Source organism: Aulonocara sp. 'chitande type north' Nkhata Bay, linkage group LG6 (genome assembly GCF_057382095.1).
Source record: "Aulonocara sp. 'chitande type north' Nkhata Bay isolate Kocher_YH1m ecotype deep benthic linkage group LG6, A_spYH_male_GT1.1, whole genome shotgun sequence".
Lineage (NCBI taxonomy): Eukaryota > Metazoa > Chordata > Actinopteri > Cichliformes > Cichlidae > Aulonocara > Aulonocara sp. 'chitande type north' Nkhata Bay.
Window position 1 is genome coordinate 11,444,985 of NC_141349.1, and position 19,922 is coordinate 11,464,906.

Below are 19,922 nucleotides of genomic sequence, written 5' to 3' on the forward strand. Positions count from 1 at the left end.
AGTCTGTCCTCTCATTCCTTTTGGTACATTTAGTCCTAATTTCCCTAACATATCCCGGGCCCTGCCTGCCTGTCTGTCTTGCCTGTCTCCCATCAGAATACATGTGCTCAGCCTGATTCGTCAGAAGTGCTTGACATGATTCACTGATCCACCTGGGTTCACACCGAGCTAGCCATCACTGAATTGTGTTATCGTTAATTAGAGATCTGTGCTTTGCCTTCTTCGGGGAGTGTTTTAAAGAAATCAGGCCGCCAACTGTGTTAGTCTTAACAACACTCCACCCACCCCCCTATGTTTCTTCATTCCTCTTCAGTATGAATTAATTCACCCTGCGTGCATGCGGGTGCTCGTCCATGCACAGGTGCGTGAAAGTTTAACTTTGCGAGCGAGCGAGTGTGTTGTGTGTGTGTGTGTGTGCGAGAGAGCAGGAGAATGACAGTGTAGGCTGTGTGTGACAGACTCTGTGAGTGGAAAAAATATATATAAATATATATATTTTTCACAAAAAATCAAGCGCTCCCATGCACATCACATCACCGTTGAAGCTGTGAGGATTGTAATACGTGTAACTGTTTGAGTCGGTTCAGAAAGCCCAAATCAGGTCTAAAAACAGCCCCGGAGAAGCTGAGCAGAATCCTCCATCTTCTCCTGATCTGGGCCTTTTTCAGAGTTTGACGTTTAGAGGCCTTCCAACTCAACAAAGTAGGCCTAGATCCCAGACCAGGTCTCTTGTGGGATCTGCTTGAAGCCTGTGTTTTTAGGTCGACTTTTTTTTTTCTAGAGCAGGGCAACTTACTGCCGTTTGAGGACTCGAACAGCTTCAGAGCTGAGGGTTCTGCTGTCATTGCCAAAGTCTGTTTGACCCCCCCTCACCCCCCTTGCTCTGTTGGGTCAAACAGCGACAAATCCACCTCAGAGCTTCACCCTTCCCTTCATTTTTTCACCCTTTTGAAGAACCCCCCCAAAAACCAACCATACGATTTCCCCCGAGCTCCCCGAACTCCCCCGCCCCCCCAGCCGCCCCCCGCCACCGTCGCCCGCCCGACGCCGCCCACCCCCCGTTTTCCGAGCTGGCGTGGCGACGCAAACTCACAAATATTTACTTCCTGTACATCAAGAGGAAAGGGGGCCCCCCTTTCGTGGAATGCGGCAACATGGGCGTGTTTGACCGCGGGGTTCAGATGCTGCTGACCACGGTGGGGGCCTTCGCTGCCTTCAGCCTCATGACCATCGCCGTGGGGACAGACTACTGGCTGTACTCGCGCGGCGTCTGCAAGATCAAGAGCAACAACGAAAACGAGACCAGCAAGAAGAACGAGGAGGTGATGACGCACTCGGGCCTCTGGAGGACCTGCTGCTTGGAAGGTGAGCTGGAGCTGTGCTGTAGAAGTCACACATATGCGTATATACATGTGTGTGTGTGTGTGTATATATATATATATACACACCAACAACACCACACACAGGCACACAAGCAGATCGATCCCTGCATGCCCACACACACATTCACACAGTCCTGCAGTTGCACTCACATGCCTACACATAGGCTCACATGCCCACACTATTCTGTATGTACTCTGCATCCATTCCCACACTATCTGTCTATCTATCTGTGTGACATCATTCCTTCTTTGTGTGTTGAAATGAATGCAGCTTCTTCCTGAGCAGTGATTTGGATGGCTTGTCTACCAAATGGTCACATCCTTGTCCGCGGTTTTGGGGCTGCCCTCATGGTCTGTCATGGCCAGTGTGGCCAGAATGTCTTTTTAATTGTCCCAGCAGAGAGCAGCCTGGCCCACTTAGCAAACTGCCACAGCGGGCTCCACATGGCACACACGGTCCAGCCAGGTGTACAGCTAAGTTTATCTCCGCGGCAGGCTGATGAACCCATATTTCTTACTTACGTCTATGTGGGGGGAGCAATTCAGCGATCACAGTAATCCCTCCTGCTCTCCATACTAGTCTTGTAGATGTAGATGGGGAGCGAAATCCAAAATCCTTGCATCACAGAGGGGAAACCAATGTGATGCATCAGCAGGGCTTATTTTAGAGCTGGGGTTATTGGGATTCTACTAAAAAAAAAACAGAACAAGGAAAAAAAAGTCAGTTTTAACTTTTTTGATTGTAAATCTATGGAGGTGCACTGCTGTGTTCAAAATACTGGCTGCAAAGGGATAATGAAAAAAACCCTGCTATACAGCCGTGTTTGGGAGCAGAGATGGATAGAAAACTGGCATGAATGTGTCTTTGATGTGTGCAGGAAGAGCGGTTTTTGGTGGAGGGAGAGAGAGGGGAAAGCATATGCGAGTTTGCAGTGTGAGTTTGTGATCATACAAAAGGAAAAGCTGTGAAGTGTCTCTGTGTGCGAAAGCGTCTTTGACACATGCACACAAACGCTCGCACTGCAGAGGGTCACGCACACACACGCGCACACTTTACATACGGCATTCATGTTCAATCGGTCGTGATCATAAATCACGCAATATCAAGCCCACAGATTCGAGTGACGGAGATTCACTGCATTTGTGGGATTTCTCCCACGATTCAGCGAGGCTGCACGACTGCTCTGTTCAACGTTAGCCCGGACGGGCGTTTGGGAGAAGGAGGGATAGAAAGCAAGAAGCTCTGTGTGCAACACGGTGTTCGCACGTTGAATCGGGCCTTGAAATCAGCACCTTTGTGATAAATCTGACAGAAAACGACATGTTGCTGAGTCTGGTTTGATGTCATAATCAGCACCTACCTATTACTCATGTATATGTGTGTGTGTGAGACTGTGTGTGTGCGACAGTGAGGATGCTGTGACGCGCCGCTCCCTGATTGTGACCTCACGTTGTCACACCGGTCGAGCCATGAAGCCTGATCCTGTCGCACACCTTTGTTATTCATGCTCACAGAAATGATTAGAAGACGAGCTTGTTATCAGTAAGTCCTGTAGATTCTGTCCTCATATTATTTATTTCTTTTCAGTTTCATGGCAAAGATAGAAAAGACGTGTAGTGAAACTTAAAATGACAACTCCAGCTGCTTCTTTCACTTGATCATCAAATTTTAAATGTTTTTTTCCATGGCACAACATCATGTTGTATTCTCTTCTTTCTCAGCTCTCCTGCTGTTTGACTTCATGGCATTAAACTCTGATCTCATACAATAATCTCACCTTATTTTTCCAGAACATCTTAAATTATCCCTTCATCACTTCTTTCTTTTTAAAAAAAAAAAGTTCATAGAGGTGATCCGGTGGCAGATGAAGCTGCAACATCACACACTAATTTTCAAAACTTAATTACATCAGAACATCACTGACATCACTTTTTTTGCTCAATATTGTTGTATTTCCTAAAAAAAAATGTATCCTTTAACCAGGTTTTTATATCCTGGACTAACAGCACTACCGTCATTGTTCCTATCTAACAGAAGCTGATGGCACATCTCTCACAAAATTGTCCAGTTCTGGTCAAATCTTAGCGTAGAACTAATCAAAGGAAATACATCATATCTATAGTTTTGTCTAAAATATCAGTTTCAAATATGATTTAATATTTCCTATGTCTCTGAAGCTTTGTAGGACTCCTGGTTGTACACGTATTGACTCTGTATGTAGGTGATGAGGTCATGTCTGGCCAGACACCATCATGTCTTGGTCGATCCTTTGACCACGTGCAAGGTAAACGAAAAAAACCCTCATCTTTCCTTTTTCTCTTTGTAAATGAGCTCATCTAGTGCTGGACAAAAACATGAAGGGCCGTGTTCATGATTAATCAGAGATTTAAATCAAAAGAAGTTTTGCACAGATATTTTTTTAACTTGGGAAAGCACAGGTGGTTTAGTTCCACCACATGTCCCATTAAGCCATGGTAGTAAACCAGCATGCATCATTAATACACCTGCGCATCCCTTGCTGGGAGGACTCCAAATGTCTGCCATGAGAAAGATTACAGATAACAGCGTAACCTGTGCCCAAGACCTGGAAGATGTAACACTTTTTCGTCTGTCTGTTTTACACGAGTTAAACTACAGCAATAAATGTAACTGTGGTTTTTAATTCGACTTGATCTCAACAGAACACTAGCCCAGGAATAGCACAGTGCTCCCAATAACTGAAACAAACAGTTGCTAATGCTTGCTCATTCAGCGAAACACCAACCAGGTTATGAAAAGCGCTTAAAGGTCCTATACCACATTCAGAGAATCAGGTCTAGGCTCTTTTTTTAATATTGCAATTTCGCTAGAAACACAATTCAAACGGTTGCAGATAGAAGAGAAGATTTGGGATCATGGCATTCAAAGCATTCACAGGTCCACAGATGGAAAAATCAGCTTTGAGATTACAAAATGACCAAAATAAGTCCTGGTGTCCTGTGTGAGTCTTGGGTGATAAAGGTTTAGAGCACAACAGTGAACCAAACTGAAACCTAACCCTCAGTCACCTCAGTCGCTATATTAAGGTAACAAACTTTCTATAAGCTGTCTATGTAAAAAAAAATACACTTATCAGTGGCAACACAGCCTCAGTTAACCCAAACTGAATTTCCCACTGATGGCTACCTCCATCACCGCTCAGGTGCTAACACATCTGTTGCAAAAAGAAATACACTGGACAACACGGATCTTTGGTTTTGCATGAAAAGTGAAACGTACTTTCCTTCCAGCATTTATATTTTCACCCTGCAGCCTGAGCACTGTTTTAAATTTTAGCCCAGAAACAAAAGGCAGCGTATTTCACACAACTCTTCTTGCTAGCTTCTCTATTTTAAACAAAGGGCTCATTTTGTGCAGGTGTGATAACAGCTACGAGTGATCGGCCATGTGTCCACGTTATGCAATCATTTTTGAGCGCGGGTCACGGATAACAAATGTTGCACGTAACGCCGGTTGGTTTATGAACGTAGGTACAAAAAAAGGGCCAAAAACCGAAGAACTTGGCACCGAATTTTTAAAAAATTGTGTCAAATCAACGACACGTTCGCGGATGTGAACGCGGCCACGCCAACTCGCTCCATGTGATATGCTTATTTTCCTCGCTAAGTGGCTTTACTTTTCACACTCTAGGCTCGCTCTGTGTCCTTGGCACCAGAGATTTGAAATGGTTAAGAGCAGAGAGGAATCTGAGAGAGATCCAGCTTGCTCTGTTGTGCTTCGCCTTCAGAGCTACAGTTGCTTTATGGCTGTGTGGTGCAGAGAAGAGAATGAGAGGGAGGAGAGGAAGAATTGGGAGGTGTTGAGAAAGAGAAAAACGGAGGTGGTGGTGGTGGAGGGGGGGCAAGAGATAGAAAGAGCAGGCAGCCCTGGTTTGCTGTCACACCCCCTCAGGCATCCTGTGCTATCTTTAACACACAGGCCCACGTTCTATCTAACCTATCTTGCCCGCCTTTTAACATAAAACGTCACAGCGTGACAGTGATTTTACATTAGTGCTAGATACGTGATGTAAGTGATTTGTAGAAACTACTGAGTGAATGTTAAAGGTTTTGTCATCACGGTGAAACGCTGGCGTCACAACAACACCAAAGATCGCACGCAGCACTGTCACGTCGAGCTTGTGTTCGTTATTGCAGTTGTGAATGTTTCTGCTTTAAAGCTCTGCTCTGTATACAGATGGAAAAGTGCCTGTGTCTTTCTGCGTGAGGCAGGGCTCTGTCTCCATATTGGAGTGCATTACGGCGATGACATTAATTATGCTAATAGCCAACAGCTCCGGTAGCGTTGCCGTGCTAGATCGTCAACAGAGCCTCTCCACGCTGCCTCTTTATCTAAAGCCCCAGATAGTGATATGCCAGGATAGGGGAGTAACTAATTACATGGGATCCAGAATACAAAAATCCAGCTACTGACACAGAAAAAATATGCAGACCAACTCTTTATCTAAAGCCCCAGTAAGTGCATCAGTGGATGGAGAGCACAAATGGCTTGTAATCAGATTACAGTAGTAATCTGATTGGACAAAAAAAGTCATGTATCTTTCATATCAAGCACTAGTCAGAGAGTCAGTGCAGGGAGGGACGGCCGACTGCAAAAGAACACCCACTGCTTTATCGGATGCTTCATTACTTGATATGGGGAGCGGGAAATGATGATTACAAACAGATTTACTCCAAAGTCACCTGATAATGTGCGATCTGGGATCTGTAGGCTCCGAGTTCCAACCAGAAATAAATGAAATGATGCAAACTGTTAGACTGACAGGCTGAACTTCCACTGTGGTTACCTCAGTGTTTTCTATAGTTATTTATAAGTCTATGTTGTTAATTCAGTTTTGTTTATACGGCATCAAATCACCACAACACTCACCTCAAGTTATGGGTGTTAGATTTTTTTCAGGCATTATTGTAGATTAGAGCTTTCTGCATATTTTATGATGATATTTAGGGTTATGTTTAACACAGAAGTTAACCCAAAGTTAACCCAAAGTGCTCATTTTCATGTCTCCAAAAAAATCCAGGTTCAAAATACACGAGAAGCTGAAAGGTGTGCTTTATTGAGTTAATTAATTATTGTGGAAAATTAAAAAAAAAAACAGTGATTTAGTGATCGATAAAATGTGTTTAGACTTTGCAAACTGCTGATGATTCATCCCATAAATCACGACACACTGCTTTCCTGCATGTAAGCTGTCTTTACAGGTCAGAAATATCAGCATCTGTATTGGTATCTGTATCTGCAACATTGGCACTGTACTGACTTGCAGTATTGCACAGGACTAGTTCTAAAAAATACCTTTGTGTTGAGGCTACATTCAAATATTAAGTCACTTACTGAGAATTATGCCCTATTGTTGTCATCTCCTTAGCTTAAAATGAACCGAATTACAATACGTCCTTCCCCTGAGGTCAGTACATCCAATGTAGTTCACAAGAAATTAATAATCAGGAACCATAAAATGTTGCAAATGTGTAAACCTGTCCCCTCCTACAATAACACAAACTCATGCTAAGGAGAGGAAAGGTTGAAGACGTAGCTGCTTAATAAAATGCTACAAATCCTAAAAAATGTCTGAAAGAGGAGTGCTGGTGTAAGAAATAAGAACCGTTGTTCTGTCTCCACACAGAGGCCTGCAAACAGTCAGCATCCAGCAGCGCTCTGTGGGCGTGCTGCTGTTGATACTGTAATAGAAGTGACTGACAGGTCAAGGCAGCTGTCAAACCACAGCCACCCAACTACTGGAAATTCTTCTCAACAGAGACAACAAAACCTATTTGGAATTATTTTTAGCCTTATAACTTATTTAAAGAAAATGCCCCACTTTTTTCCCATAATCCCTGTTGAGAACATGAAGTCTAAACACGCCTGTACACACCGGACACGCAAAACTTGTGTAAATGTTTAGTGCATTAAAAATACTTTAACTCCTCTGTTCTTATTGCAGCCATTTACAGTGACTTCAAAATTTCATAGGATGAATTGGAGGCATGTTTTTCTGACCAAGCTTGATTTTTCTGAATTTTCACATGTGAATAAACAGATTTGACCAATCAGACCACTGCATTTGGCAACAAGCGCGCTCGTAGCTCAAAACGGAGATGGTAAAAACCTTAGACGCACAGCTGTACGCTGCTGCAGGTCAATAGGCCCTCTGAAATGATTTCTCTGCCTCTTCAAATGTGATCCAGCTCTCCCAAAAACAGTTCAAACTGCCTCACTGACATCCTGAAATACGTAACAAAGCGGTCGTGATAGCTCAACTATTGGATGAAACCATGAAATTCTCCCTGCTGCTGAGTGCTCGTGAGATTTCAGTGAAAATTCTGAATTTCAACTGATTTTTCAAGCAGAAACACAAAGATGTTCATGTTTCTGAGAGTTCGTTCCACAAGACGTAAAATACAGAGAGGAGAATATTTAACCCTTGTGTGGTGTTCGTATTTTTGTTACTCAGCCAGTGTTCATGGGTCTGGTGGACCCGCTAGAGTTTTGGCTTTCCAAATTAACACTATCAAACAATTTTATGTTAAATTACTCAACAGATGTTTACTTCATCCCAATTACAAGACATATGAACAGCAAACATGGTAAAAATTTTTCCCTTTACCTTTGTTAGATCACATTTATGAATTAATGTGCTTCTCGTTTTTTTTTTTTTTTTTTAATAAAATGTTATAAAAAAAAATCAGTTATAATCAAGTGGAGTGAGTGGAAAGACAACACATTTACACGTGAAGCAATATGTTTCACAACTAAATGGGATCAGCTGCTCATCAATGGTGACATTAGGCCCAGGGTTGTAAAACAGGGGGAGGTGGCGCACACACTTATCCCACACTGTCCTGATGGCAGCTAGCTTGTCTCTCTGCCGTCGAGCTGGTCTGTCGTCCTGGTTATCAAAACGGATAATCCTGGAAATTTTGTTGAAGTTTTCCAGAGACATTGATGCACGGAAAGGTTGTTGCCGGTTTCTGCATCCCACAGGATTCTGTGGATTCCCCTTTGGACCTGAAAACTCCTGCGAGGATAAGAACCCCAAAGTAGGCCTTTGGGGTTCTTAGATGAATTTGGTCCATCTCCTTCCACCTCTCTCCAAAAACACACCTTCCTTCTAGATTACTGCAATCCAGAATAATTTTCTGGATGGAATCTGGGATGAAAAGCTCAAATGAAGACTTGATGTCCTGCACATGAGTAACTGTCAGCCGTGTTGGCCCTGGCTTATCACAGTAACAGCTCTGCAGGGTGGCTCATTTCTTGGGCAAGAAGACCATTCAATTTCACCAGTTATTGACATCCGTATTTCTTCACTTGCTGACTGGTGGGCTTGTTCTGGTCCTGGAGCTGGCTGCAGATGGGGTACTCGTCTTCGTTTTGTTACTAAATGGTGCTCAACCTCATCCTCTTCTTCAAAGTCACTGTCAGACTCTGAATTTTCAGAAATGTGAAATATTCTGAAACCTCTTTGTCAGCATCATCATCAGAAGCTCCTCTCTCTTCCAAAATCAATTGGATGGCCCTCGCAGCAGATAATCTTTTGCCATCTTGATCAGTTGTGATAAAGAACCACACTGGCAAAGTCTTATTTATAGTATTATGCCCCTAATTTGCAGGTGGGACAGGGTATGAGAAAATAAAATTTGGATCCCTTAAGAAAGAGGGTAAAATGTGTGGGAATGTAAGAGCAGACGGTGTTGATAGTTGAATTTTCAACAATGTTGCAACTTTGTGCGGAGCAGGAGGGGAAGAAAACACTATCAGCAGCACCAGAAAGGAGGAAGACAGAGTGTGGGAACACAGGACCTACACTTTCAACACTTTTATTAGACCTGGGTCCAGTGGACCCGAACACCTTGTATGTAATGTAAATGCGTGGGGGGAGGTACAGTATGAGGTCATTGAAAATTAGTTCGGATTTATGTTCTTCACAGAAAATAAGCCAAAGCCAATGAATTTCAGGTTGAAAAAATAATTAATTGTTTAATTTTTCTTTTGAAAAAAACTGAGAACGGGTCTCACAGAACACCATACAAGGGTTAAATCAGACTTACTGGCATTTCTGACACGCGAATTATAGAAAATGTAACCCCCCAAAAAATGTCGTCTTTTGTGCTAGATATCAACCCAACTTTTAAGAACCCAACGCATGCTATTTTGTAAGCTAGTTAGTAAATCTGTCCGAAAAAGCAGCAATTTTGCTTTATGCTGTTTCCTCTCAGTGGTGCAGTGGGTGTCACGGTCACCACACAGGAAGAAGGTCCTGGGTTTGAATCCACCAACCAGCTGGGGCCTTTTCTGGGTGGAGTTTGCATGTTTTCCCTTCATAGGTTTTCTCTGACTTCCTCTCAAAGTCCAAAGACCTGCGCGATAGGTGATTATCGTTGTGCTTCAAAATTGGTCGTTGGTGTGAAAGTGAGTGTGAATGTGTATCTGTCGCCCTGTTAGCCCTGTGACAGACTAGTGACCTTTCCAGGGTGTACACCATCTTTCACCCTGTGACAGAATTAGGAAAGCATGTATGAAAATGGACGGACGTTCCTTCCTAAAGAGTCAGAGAAAATTGAGATATGCTGCTGCTTTGACAAACTGGCACATCAGTCAAAATGACATGTTTTACTATTACATGACCACATAAAACTTCTTAACCAGTTCAGTTATATTAAACTGGTGACAAGTGTAAAGTATTTGCCACAACAGCCCAGCTGTGCAGATGCTGCTGGTTTGTTCTATGAAGAAAAAAGTAACAAGTAACGTATGGTTACTTTTTTACTTATGACTTATTTATTACAGCAATAAAAGTTGACACAAAAATGTTCTGGGAGTCCTCTCCCAGTGGGGCTGCCATCTTTAGATTAGTCCATGGAAGTCCTGTAGGGCAACCCTGACAGGCGAATCTGGCTATAGGATCTTACAGTAGAATCAGTTGGAACAGGCAGAATTAATCTTTAAATCTATATATATCACATATGACAACTTTACTTTTGTGTATATGTGTATTTTACACTTGTGTAAAAGTGCACACAGTATCCTGGAGCAGCCTCCTAATATCCTTGCAGCCATTACTCGTCCTCTTGGACCCCCACACTCCTCCATCCAGCAGCTATCGAGTCTGCTCCAGTTGGATCCGCTCAGCGTGCCTGTCATTCTGGACGGATGGCCCCGTGTCGGTGGTCCAGCTGTGGAGGCAGGCTCCACAGATCCAGCCTGTCGTGGGTTTCCGTGATGGATCTTGCCCCGGGACAGTCTCTCGTTCGTAGGCACAGACCGGAGCTGCCCTGGGGGCCCTAGCCTTGACAGGTGGAGCTCAGCAGGCTCTAAATGTTGCTATTAATCTCCATCACGGCGGGTTTGAGAGCGAGCGAGGTGTGTGTGACAGCAGATATGTTTCTGGGAATGAGGTGTGAGTGTCTGAGAGTGTGCTGCGAGTATGTGTTTGTACCACCGTCAATTTTAGCTTTCATCACACTCAAAATCATTTCGCTGCTCAAGCCATCTGAACCGCCTGAACCTTTAAAAACCCTGCCACGTCGAATAATTTCCATCTATGCAGCACTCGCCTGGACTGACAAAAACACAGGCTGTGCGCTATGTACACCTGTAAGCTTATGTGTGCGGATATGTATGTATCGCAAAGGATTGTTTAAAGACAGTGAGGGACTCTGTCATTGTGAGGCTGTCTTGTAAGGGTTAGGTTACCATGGAGATAAGCGTTTATTTTAGGCTAAAGACCTGATTTTGTATTTTTCTTCAGCACCAGGTCAAAAGAATTGTTTTTAATATTTTTATTGGCAGGCTGAAAGTCAAAACACTGACCTGTTTGGTCAAAAACTGGAAGCCTCTGTGTTCTCCTCACCTTGTATGTTGCCATTGTGCACACACTTATACATTCTTGCATAATTACACTTATTCTGTGGTGTAACTTATATAACTGTACGCCATAACAGAGAACTGTAATTGGAAGTTAATAACCATGCTGCATGGCTACAAATACTTGCTGTGCGTGCATAAACTCTGTGAAGTGAAGAATTTAACTTACAGAAAAGCGACAAGTGACCTCAGGCTGACTTTTATTTATTCATTTTCTTTTAGTAATCCTGCATCCCATTATCACAGGCTTGTAAAAGCTAATGAAAACTGGCATTAGAATTAAAAAGGAAAAAATAATAATACAATCATTTGGGTTTAAGAGCTTAAGTTCTATTTGGTTGTTTTTTTGTTGTTGTTGTTTTGATTACATAATATAACTGGAAAAACATTAGTGCAGTAGTTTAGTACAGGAAGCGGGTCCTGGGCTCGACTCCACCATGTGGCGTTTACGTGTTCTCCCAGTGCCTGCGTGGGTTCCAGGTACTCCAGCTTCCTCCCACGGCCTAAGGGCATGCATGTTGGGTTAATTGGTAATTCTGAATTGTCTGTAGGTGTGAACGTGAGTTTGAATTATTGTCTGTCTCTCTGTGTTAGCCCGGTGATAGACTGGCAACCCATCTAGGGTGTATCCTATGACATGTGGGATAGGATCCAGCCCTGCCGAGACCCTAAAGTGGATAAGTGGGAGAACACGGATGGATGGATAAACCCAGAAATTGTGTTTTTCCTGTCTGTGTCCTTGAGCACCCGAGTCATTGTCATGACCGTGAACAAATGTTTTACATGGGTTTTACCACTTTTTCTCAGAGGCATGTTTATATAAACATACACCATTACTCCCCCAAGACAGCCCAAGATCCAAATGGAGCAAATTAAAATGAGAAAAACTATTTTAATTAATTTAGTTTATATTACCCCAACCTTCTCTGTGTTAACCAATTAATGCAGTCAGTCCACTTCCTTTTTGTAGCAGTGTTGCTTGTCCTCTTTCATGGCATTGCTGGGCATCTATGGCCACATGACACGGCGTAACTATGGTGATGCAGAGCTCTGTTGGCAGCACAAGGCCGGCTGTCACACAGGCATCACGGCCTCTCAATCAAAGCGACTGTTTACGAGCACTCACACCACCTGGGACTGACACACACACTCCAGTCCGCGCCATGGGAGGGGCATCAATCACACACGCAGCAAACAGCTACGTGCAAAAGAGCGAGCGCACGCACAAGTGTAGTAGAGACACGACAACACACAAGCATTGTTCTAAATAAGGCAATGAAACTAATAATAACAATAAATGGACAGTTTTGCAAAACCTTCACAGCAATAAAGAAAAAAGTAAATAAATAAATACAAAAAAATTAAATAGTTAAAGGAAATATGACAACAATCTAAACATATAAACCCCATATGGAAAAGAAATAGTAAAAGCTTATAAAAGACTTGCATAAGATGCCTACTTCATGTGGTGAATCATATAAGGCTTATATGTAGGGATGGGTACCGGTGTCCGGTGCCATGATGGCACCGGTTCTGACATAAACGGTAGTAACCAGACCGAAAAGCAACGTACATTTCGGTGCTTTATTTCGGTGCTTTTTTTTCCTGAGCTGTGATACACTTCTAGCCAATAATTTTACGTTTCCGAGGATAGTAGGCGGGGCCAGGTACGTACGTTCTGTTAGAGCAGAGCTACAGATTAAAAATGCCCAAGGCGAAGCGGTCAAAAGTCTGGCTGTACTTCACAGCAAAAGATGCAAACTCAGCAGCCTGCAACAAGTGCTTTAAGCTGATACTGTGATACTGTCAAAGGAGGTAACACCTCGAATCCGATGAAACACCTGGCGACGCATAGCATTTTTTTAAAAGCCGAGAAATGCGCCGTATTTGATAGCTTGCTGCGAGACCTCACACTGTGCACGTTGGGTGGGTTTCCAGTTATCGGACCCGGAGCAACATCCCCCAAAAACCCGAAGAGTAGAGTCCTGGCCCCTAGCCCTGCCAGTGTAGCAGAAATGATGAGGATGATGATGGCAGCAGAAGCCGTTCTTCTCTGCGTGAGTCGCTTAATGTTGTTCGTGTGTAATTTACGTTGAGTAGGCTAACCACGTTATTACATTAATGCATGTAAGGTGAACTAGCAAACATCATCATAGCTACATGCGGCTGTCTTCTTGTTTGATGGCAGATACTCCCTTCACCCTGGACAAAAAGGCTAAAATGACCAAAGAAAAAGTGGGAAACAGCTGAACATGAGAGGTTTTTGGACAAAGTTTGTGTTTTTTTTCATTGTTTAAGCACTGCTTCCAGCCAAGAGTGATACCATATATGCCCCATAGCTGCAGAAAAGGCTAACATTGTTATCTTTTTACAAAAAAAAAAAAAACCAGCTGAACATGAGAGGTTTTTGGACAAAGTTTGTGTTCTCCATTCTTTAAGCACCGGTTCGAGCACCGTTTAAGCACCGGCACCGTTTCAAAAGTACCGATTTGGCACCGGTATCGGATAAAACCTAAACGATACCCATCCCTACTTATATGATTTACTCGTGAAAGTGGCCACTTTCTCATTACTTTCATATATTGTTTTAGTAAGTATCCAAAACATACAAGTTTCATTATATAATTTTTCAAGGGAAAGATTTATATATATCTTTTCCATATGGGACTCAATGAAACGATTCATTGACATATTAACTGTTGATTGTTTACCACAGAATTGAAGTTTGAAGAATATCAATATCTTTAACCTCTAAAGGCAGCTTATTTGTAGGAGACAGCAGTATGTCATGATTTATAAGATGAATTATCGTCTTTCCAAATTCCAAAACACATTTTAATGACCAATAAATCCCTGTAAATGTTTACTTTCCGCAATAATCAATCAACACAATGAAATCAGCTTTTACAAAAAACAGACGTGAGAGTCAACAAAAAAAGGTTCAGCCATCTGTCATGTTTGAGGCATACTTTTTCATTTGCAAAAAAATGAATTCATTTAGCAAAATCCACTGGTTCTACATACTGAACTGGGAGGATCAGATCCGATACCAATACCGGTGTTTATTACCAATATTTGGATCAATCTGCCCACCTCTAATGATGCGTTGGTAAACATGCAGATGTAGTTCATAAATGTGTGAACATAATCCATTAGTAAAATCTTAAAAATTCAAAATATTTTCATGTACTGTATAGTCAAATACTAAAATTATTCCAACCTTTAACCAAACTTTTTTTTCAGTCTCAATACAATTATATACACAAGTAATTTCTGATCAGTAATAATTTTCATGGAGGACAATATCCAGGCAGAGGACAGTGAGCACTAACGTAATTTTAATTTGGTGGGTATTTTTGAAGAAAGACTGTTGTTTTTAGACTGAATACATTTACATTTTGAATCAAATCAAATCCCTCATTATATTTGTAAATCTTTTTTGATATGTTTGGGGTCACAGGACATCCAAAGCCTCCAGTGTTAACATTAAAATTGCTTTTGAAAACTACAGCAGTGTGTCCGGTCATGTGTTTGTTCTGCGGATGCTGAAGTGTTTCACTAACAGGGTTATGCAACAGGACAAAGCTGTTAGCAGACTGTGGTGTTACAAGAGGAAGGTGTGCCAGAGCGATGTAGTAGCAGCACTATCCTGCACATGTGCATTATTTCTGTAGTGTAAGCCAATCCTTGACTGTTAAACCACACCGAAACGATCTATAGGCTTTATTTTAAATAATCCAGAATGACTTGCATTGTATTACAATCTGTGTTGTCACAGATTGTAAGAGCCCAGCCTCTTACAGTAGTAACAGTAACAGTATGTCACATTCTTTGTTTTACAGTATAGTAGGCTGACTGTGGTGTAGTGGGGATCTGTTGGCACCTCCACACAGTCTGTTTAACGCCTGGTGGGAGAGGTGCTGACAGGCCGACTGCTCCCTAATCCTGCAGACAACAGGAGCCAAAGGGAATGACCAGGCAGTGCATGTATGTGCATATAAACCTGTTACATTTACATTTGCAAAGAGTATTTGTGGTCACATGGTGACGATGCAAACACTCTTTATTGTTAGAAGGAAAAATACTACAACATCCATGTGCTCATTAGATAGAAGTCACGAGAGCCTGTGACCCTGCCCACATCAGTCACAGCAGAGCGACAGCTCGAGTGGGCTGCTGTCATTACGAACACAGGGTAAAGCCGATAAGAAATCTGCATTAGTAGTAACATATGGTCGAACTGATGGAGTAACAATGCTGTCATCTCTAAGCCACATGACTCATAAACATAATGCCTGTGTGTGTGTTCACAGTCTCACTTTCCTGTAAACAATACATTAGTCAATTGATTACCTGATAGTAAAATAAGCTGATCTCAGCACAGCACACGCAATATGAGTTAAACGTGGACTGCTTGCACACATTTAAGACGCAAGCACATTGCGCACACGCAGCCAAACTAACGTTACCCGCACGCATGCACGTTATGTAATTGTGTTCTCACATTCATTGTGTGAGTAATAACGTGCAGCCTTGGTACAGAGCTTGGCAGTTCGGACTTGTGTGTACAGCCGGGCAGAGACGGCTGCATACAGAAGAAATTACAGAAGCCAGTCCCTGAGGTGATGTCGTGACGTTGGCCCTTCATTTACAGAGCACAAACACATGCACTTCTCATTAAAGAGGTGTTCAGAGGTCAAATTTGTAAGGTTAAGCAATGTGTTAAGTACAACGACTCAGTCTTACACACAGACACACACACATATACAAACACTGTCGAAACTTGACGTCAGTAGATATGAGCTACCAATCCTCCTACCTGTTGAAATGTAACATTTAGAAGTAAGTCATTTGCGTTTGTTTAGGCTCTTAACTAATACAGGAAACAGTACTATGATGCACTAGAATGATATTTATGTTGCCTGGATGCAGATGCACTACTGCGGGATACAATCCAGGACACAAACCACCGAGGCCACTTTTTGCACAACCTGGCAGACACTGAAGTGTGAATGAACACTACGATAGCAGTCACAGTGCCAGATCCTGTTGCACTTCACTCAGCATTAGGCCACATGGTGACACAAAGTTGGTTTGGCTTACTTCAAATGTCACTTTTATGACTGAGGTATATTAAAACATGACAGATTTGATATGCTTTGAGCAGCAATTGAATTACAGGGTTTACGTTTGTCAGTGAAGATGAGCAAAGCACCTGAACATGACACTACGACTCATGGACACTCCAGTTATTATTCCTCTCAATTCTTTTTACAGAGTGTATGAACATTCACTTCAAGGTGCTTTATATTATAAGGTAAAATCGCACAATAATACAGAGGAAATTCAAATAATCAGATGACCCTTTTTGAGCAAGCACTTGGCAACAGTAGAAAGGAAAAACTCCCTTTTAACAGGAAGAAACCTCCAGCACAACCAGGCTTGGGGAGCGGCAGCCATCTGCTGTGTCTGGTTCAGGCTAATGGGAGGAAGACAGGACAAAAGACATGCTGTGGAAGAGAGCTAACTAATGATTAAGTACAGAGTGGGCTATTAACACACAGAGAGTGAGAAAAGGTGAGTGAAGAATGCATCATGCATCATGGGAAGGCCCAGCAGCCTAGGCCTATTACAGCATAACTAAAGGAGGACTCAGAGTCACCTGATCAGCACTAACTATATGCTTCATAAAAATAGAAAGATATTAACTGAGAGACATGCAGATGCACAAAGAACAAGGTGTGAGGCAGTGGCGTCGTTAGGCCTATTTTAGGGGTGCTGAAGCCTCCCTAAAATATTCTTAAGCCCCCCTAAATAATTTGGTGGTTTTTTTTTTTTTAACTTATTCGATTTTTTTTTTACAGAACTTGCAGACAAATTCAATATAAAGATGCAGGAATATGAGTTTAAAGAAATAATAATATAAACCTGTCGCTATTCACACAAATATGATCATAACTCGGTTGGTCCCTTTCGCTTTACATTGTTAAGGTAGCGTCAGTGCTTCGTTATCCAATCCCTTCCAGTTGTTCACAGGGGACATCCACATGACTGAAAATCCAGTCCTCGTTTTCACTGCTACTTTACACTCCGCTCGTATACACCTGCAGAAACACTAGCGTGCATGTGGCAAACGGCAAGAAATCATGGATATACGCAAGTTTTTCAAGAAAGTAAGTCTTCATCACTGGCTGGTAGTAACAATTAGTTAGCTCCAGCTAACAGCAGAGAGTCCCATGTAAATAATGAACCAGGTGCTCCCCATTTTGTAAATAAAAACCTGGCTAGCGCACTAAGTTAAATTGTTAGCATAATGTTAATTTCTGTCACTCGTTTTAGCTCTGAAAAATCCAGCTGAGCTCATTCAGGTATGGTTATCATCAGTGGAAATAATAATAATCACTCCATCCCCATTAACCTGTAGGAGTCAGGGCAGAGGAGCACAGAGAGGCAGAGGGGAGAGACGTCTGCTGGAGAGGTGAGTCAAAGGATGGAGTCATTTGTGATGGAGACAGTCTGATTAGAATTTTATGGGACTCAATATGGATATGAAATATGAAACATTTCAGTCATGGTATAACATATAAGACCTGTTTAACTTGAGCTTTTATTTAGGAGAGTCAAGGTTAGAAAGTGGAGAGAGCAAAGAGAGAGATATGTATATAAGTCAAATTAGCCTGACTCACATATTTTTGAGGGTTCTATTTTAATATTACTTCAATTCAAGTAATTTAGTAATATTTTTCAGGGCTTTAAATTGCAACCATTTTAGTCACATGCGTGCTCAAAATATAATGTTTGTAACTTCAAAATATTTGGGAGCAACAAATTACTGTGGAGCGGGAGCAGAAGTCATGATATTAGCAATTTACATTACAATTCAGTATGTTTTAATGTATCTTGAAGGGTGAGGCAGAAGGAGTGGCTGAGGGAGAAAAAGGTCAACAGGCAAGTTCAAGTCAGAGAGAGCAAGGAGAGACAGAGGAGCTGCAGCAAATAGATCGAGAGGCAGAGGAAGATCAAGTTATTACAGAGAGAGGAGAGCAAACAGGCCAAGAGAGGGAAAATGATGAAGCAGCTGCAGCAACTCATTCTACTACAGGGTTTGATTTAGGTGACAAAGACACAGGGCCCAGACAGGTGAAGCTGAAGAGCTATCCACATGATACTTTTGGTACACAGAAGCGAGCATTTAACCACAGCTGGTTTGAAAAGCACAACTGGTTAGAATATTCAGTCAACCAGAATGCAGCTTTCTGCTTCCCATGTAGAGTGTTTGGCAAAAACATCAAACATGATAGTTTGGTCAGTAACGGTTGCAAGAACTGGAAGAAAGCTTTAGTCATCTTTGGCAAGCATGAGATGGCACAAACACATAAGGACAGTGTTGTTACATGGAAAAGCTACCAGGGAACTAGCAAACAGGGAAACGTTGCACAGGTGATAGCAACTGCAAATGTGAGTGAGATAGTCGAAAGAAGAGAGTATCTCAGACGAATTGTTGCAGTCGCCTCTATGTTAGGGAGACAGGGACTCCCTTTTCGTGGTCATGATGAAGGTGAAGACAGCCCAAACAGAGGGAATTTTCTTGCGTGCATGGAGCTTTTGAAGGAGTTTGATCCTTTTCTTCAAAAACATAATCCCCCATCAAATGCACAGTATATCTCACCAACATCCCAGAATGACATGATTGACTGTTGTGCCCAGGAAGTTACTAGTGTCATTGTATCTGAAATGACAAAGTCTAAAGTCTATTCCATCATGGTGGATGAGGCAAGGGATAAAAAGGCAGAGCAGTTAGCTGTTTGTGTCAGGTACGTGTCAGAGGGGGCAGTGAAGGAGCGTTTCCTTGCACTTGCAGAGATAAAATCATTTGATGCCCAGTCCATTGCAAATGAGATTCAGCAGCAGATCCAAAACTATGGTCTTGCAGAGCTTAAGTGTGTAGCACAAACATATGATGGTGCAGCCGTTATGAGTGGCTCCACTGGAGGTGTACAAGCACATTTTAGAAGGCTCCATCCTGAGGCTATCTATGTGCATTGTTATGCTCATCAACTCAACCTGGTTTTGTGCAATACTTGCAAGGCTGTCCCAGAGGCTGTGGAGCTTTTCAGCTTGTTGGAGTGTGTGTATTCTTTCTTCAGCACCTCCCTAGTCAATCATCATAAGTTCATGGAGACTCAGGCAAAGCTTGGATTGACAAAAACTGAGCTTGTGCAACTTTCAAACACTCGCTGGGCATGTCAGTTGCGATCAATCAGTGCAGTTCTTGAGACATTGCCTGCCATTTTGGAGTGCCTATCTGCAATTGGATCCCCCATAGCTGTTGGTCTCAGAGCAAAGCTCTACAAGTTCTCAGCAGTCTATGCACTACTGATGTTTCAGTCGATTCTGTCTGTAACCGAAGGACTCCACAAATTCCTGCAGAAAGAGACTTTAGACCTGGCAGAAGCTTTTATCTGCAAACAAGCTGTGTGTGACACACTTAAGGGCAAACACTCAGATGCATTTGCTACAGAGCTGTATGAGAAAACCAAGGCCCTGTGTAACACCCACAGTATCCCTGAACCAGGTGCCAAGACAAGGCACAAACAGAGGAAAATGGAGGATTTTGTCCTGGAGGCAACTGT

The 19,922-nt window shown here is 42.5% G+C and overlaps 1 protein-coding gene across 2 annotated transcripts in view; it reads left to right on the forward strand.

The window, feature by feature from the left end:
- The first annotated feature begins 1,016 nt into the window (after positions 1-1,016).
- The window catches only part of cacng2b (calcium channel, voltage-dependent, gamma subunit 2b), a 68,834-nt gene continuing 49,928 nt past the window's right edge, over positions 1,017-19,922 (forward strand). The window contains exons 1-2 of one of the 2 annotated variants that reach the window (XM_086294916.1): positions 17,123-17,462; positions 17,714-17,767. In XM_086294916.1, coding sequence (XP_086151042.1) covers positions 17,414-17,462; positions 17,714-17,767 — 103 coding nt within the window. In that variant the 5' untranslated portion in view covers positions 17,123-17,413. Of the gene's footprint in view, positions 1,366-17,122; positions 17,463-17,713; positions 17,768-19,922 lie in introns of those variants that run through there. The other variant, XM_086294915.1, reaches the window with a different exon arrangement.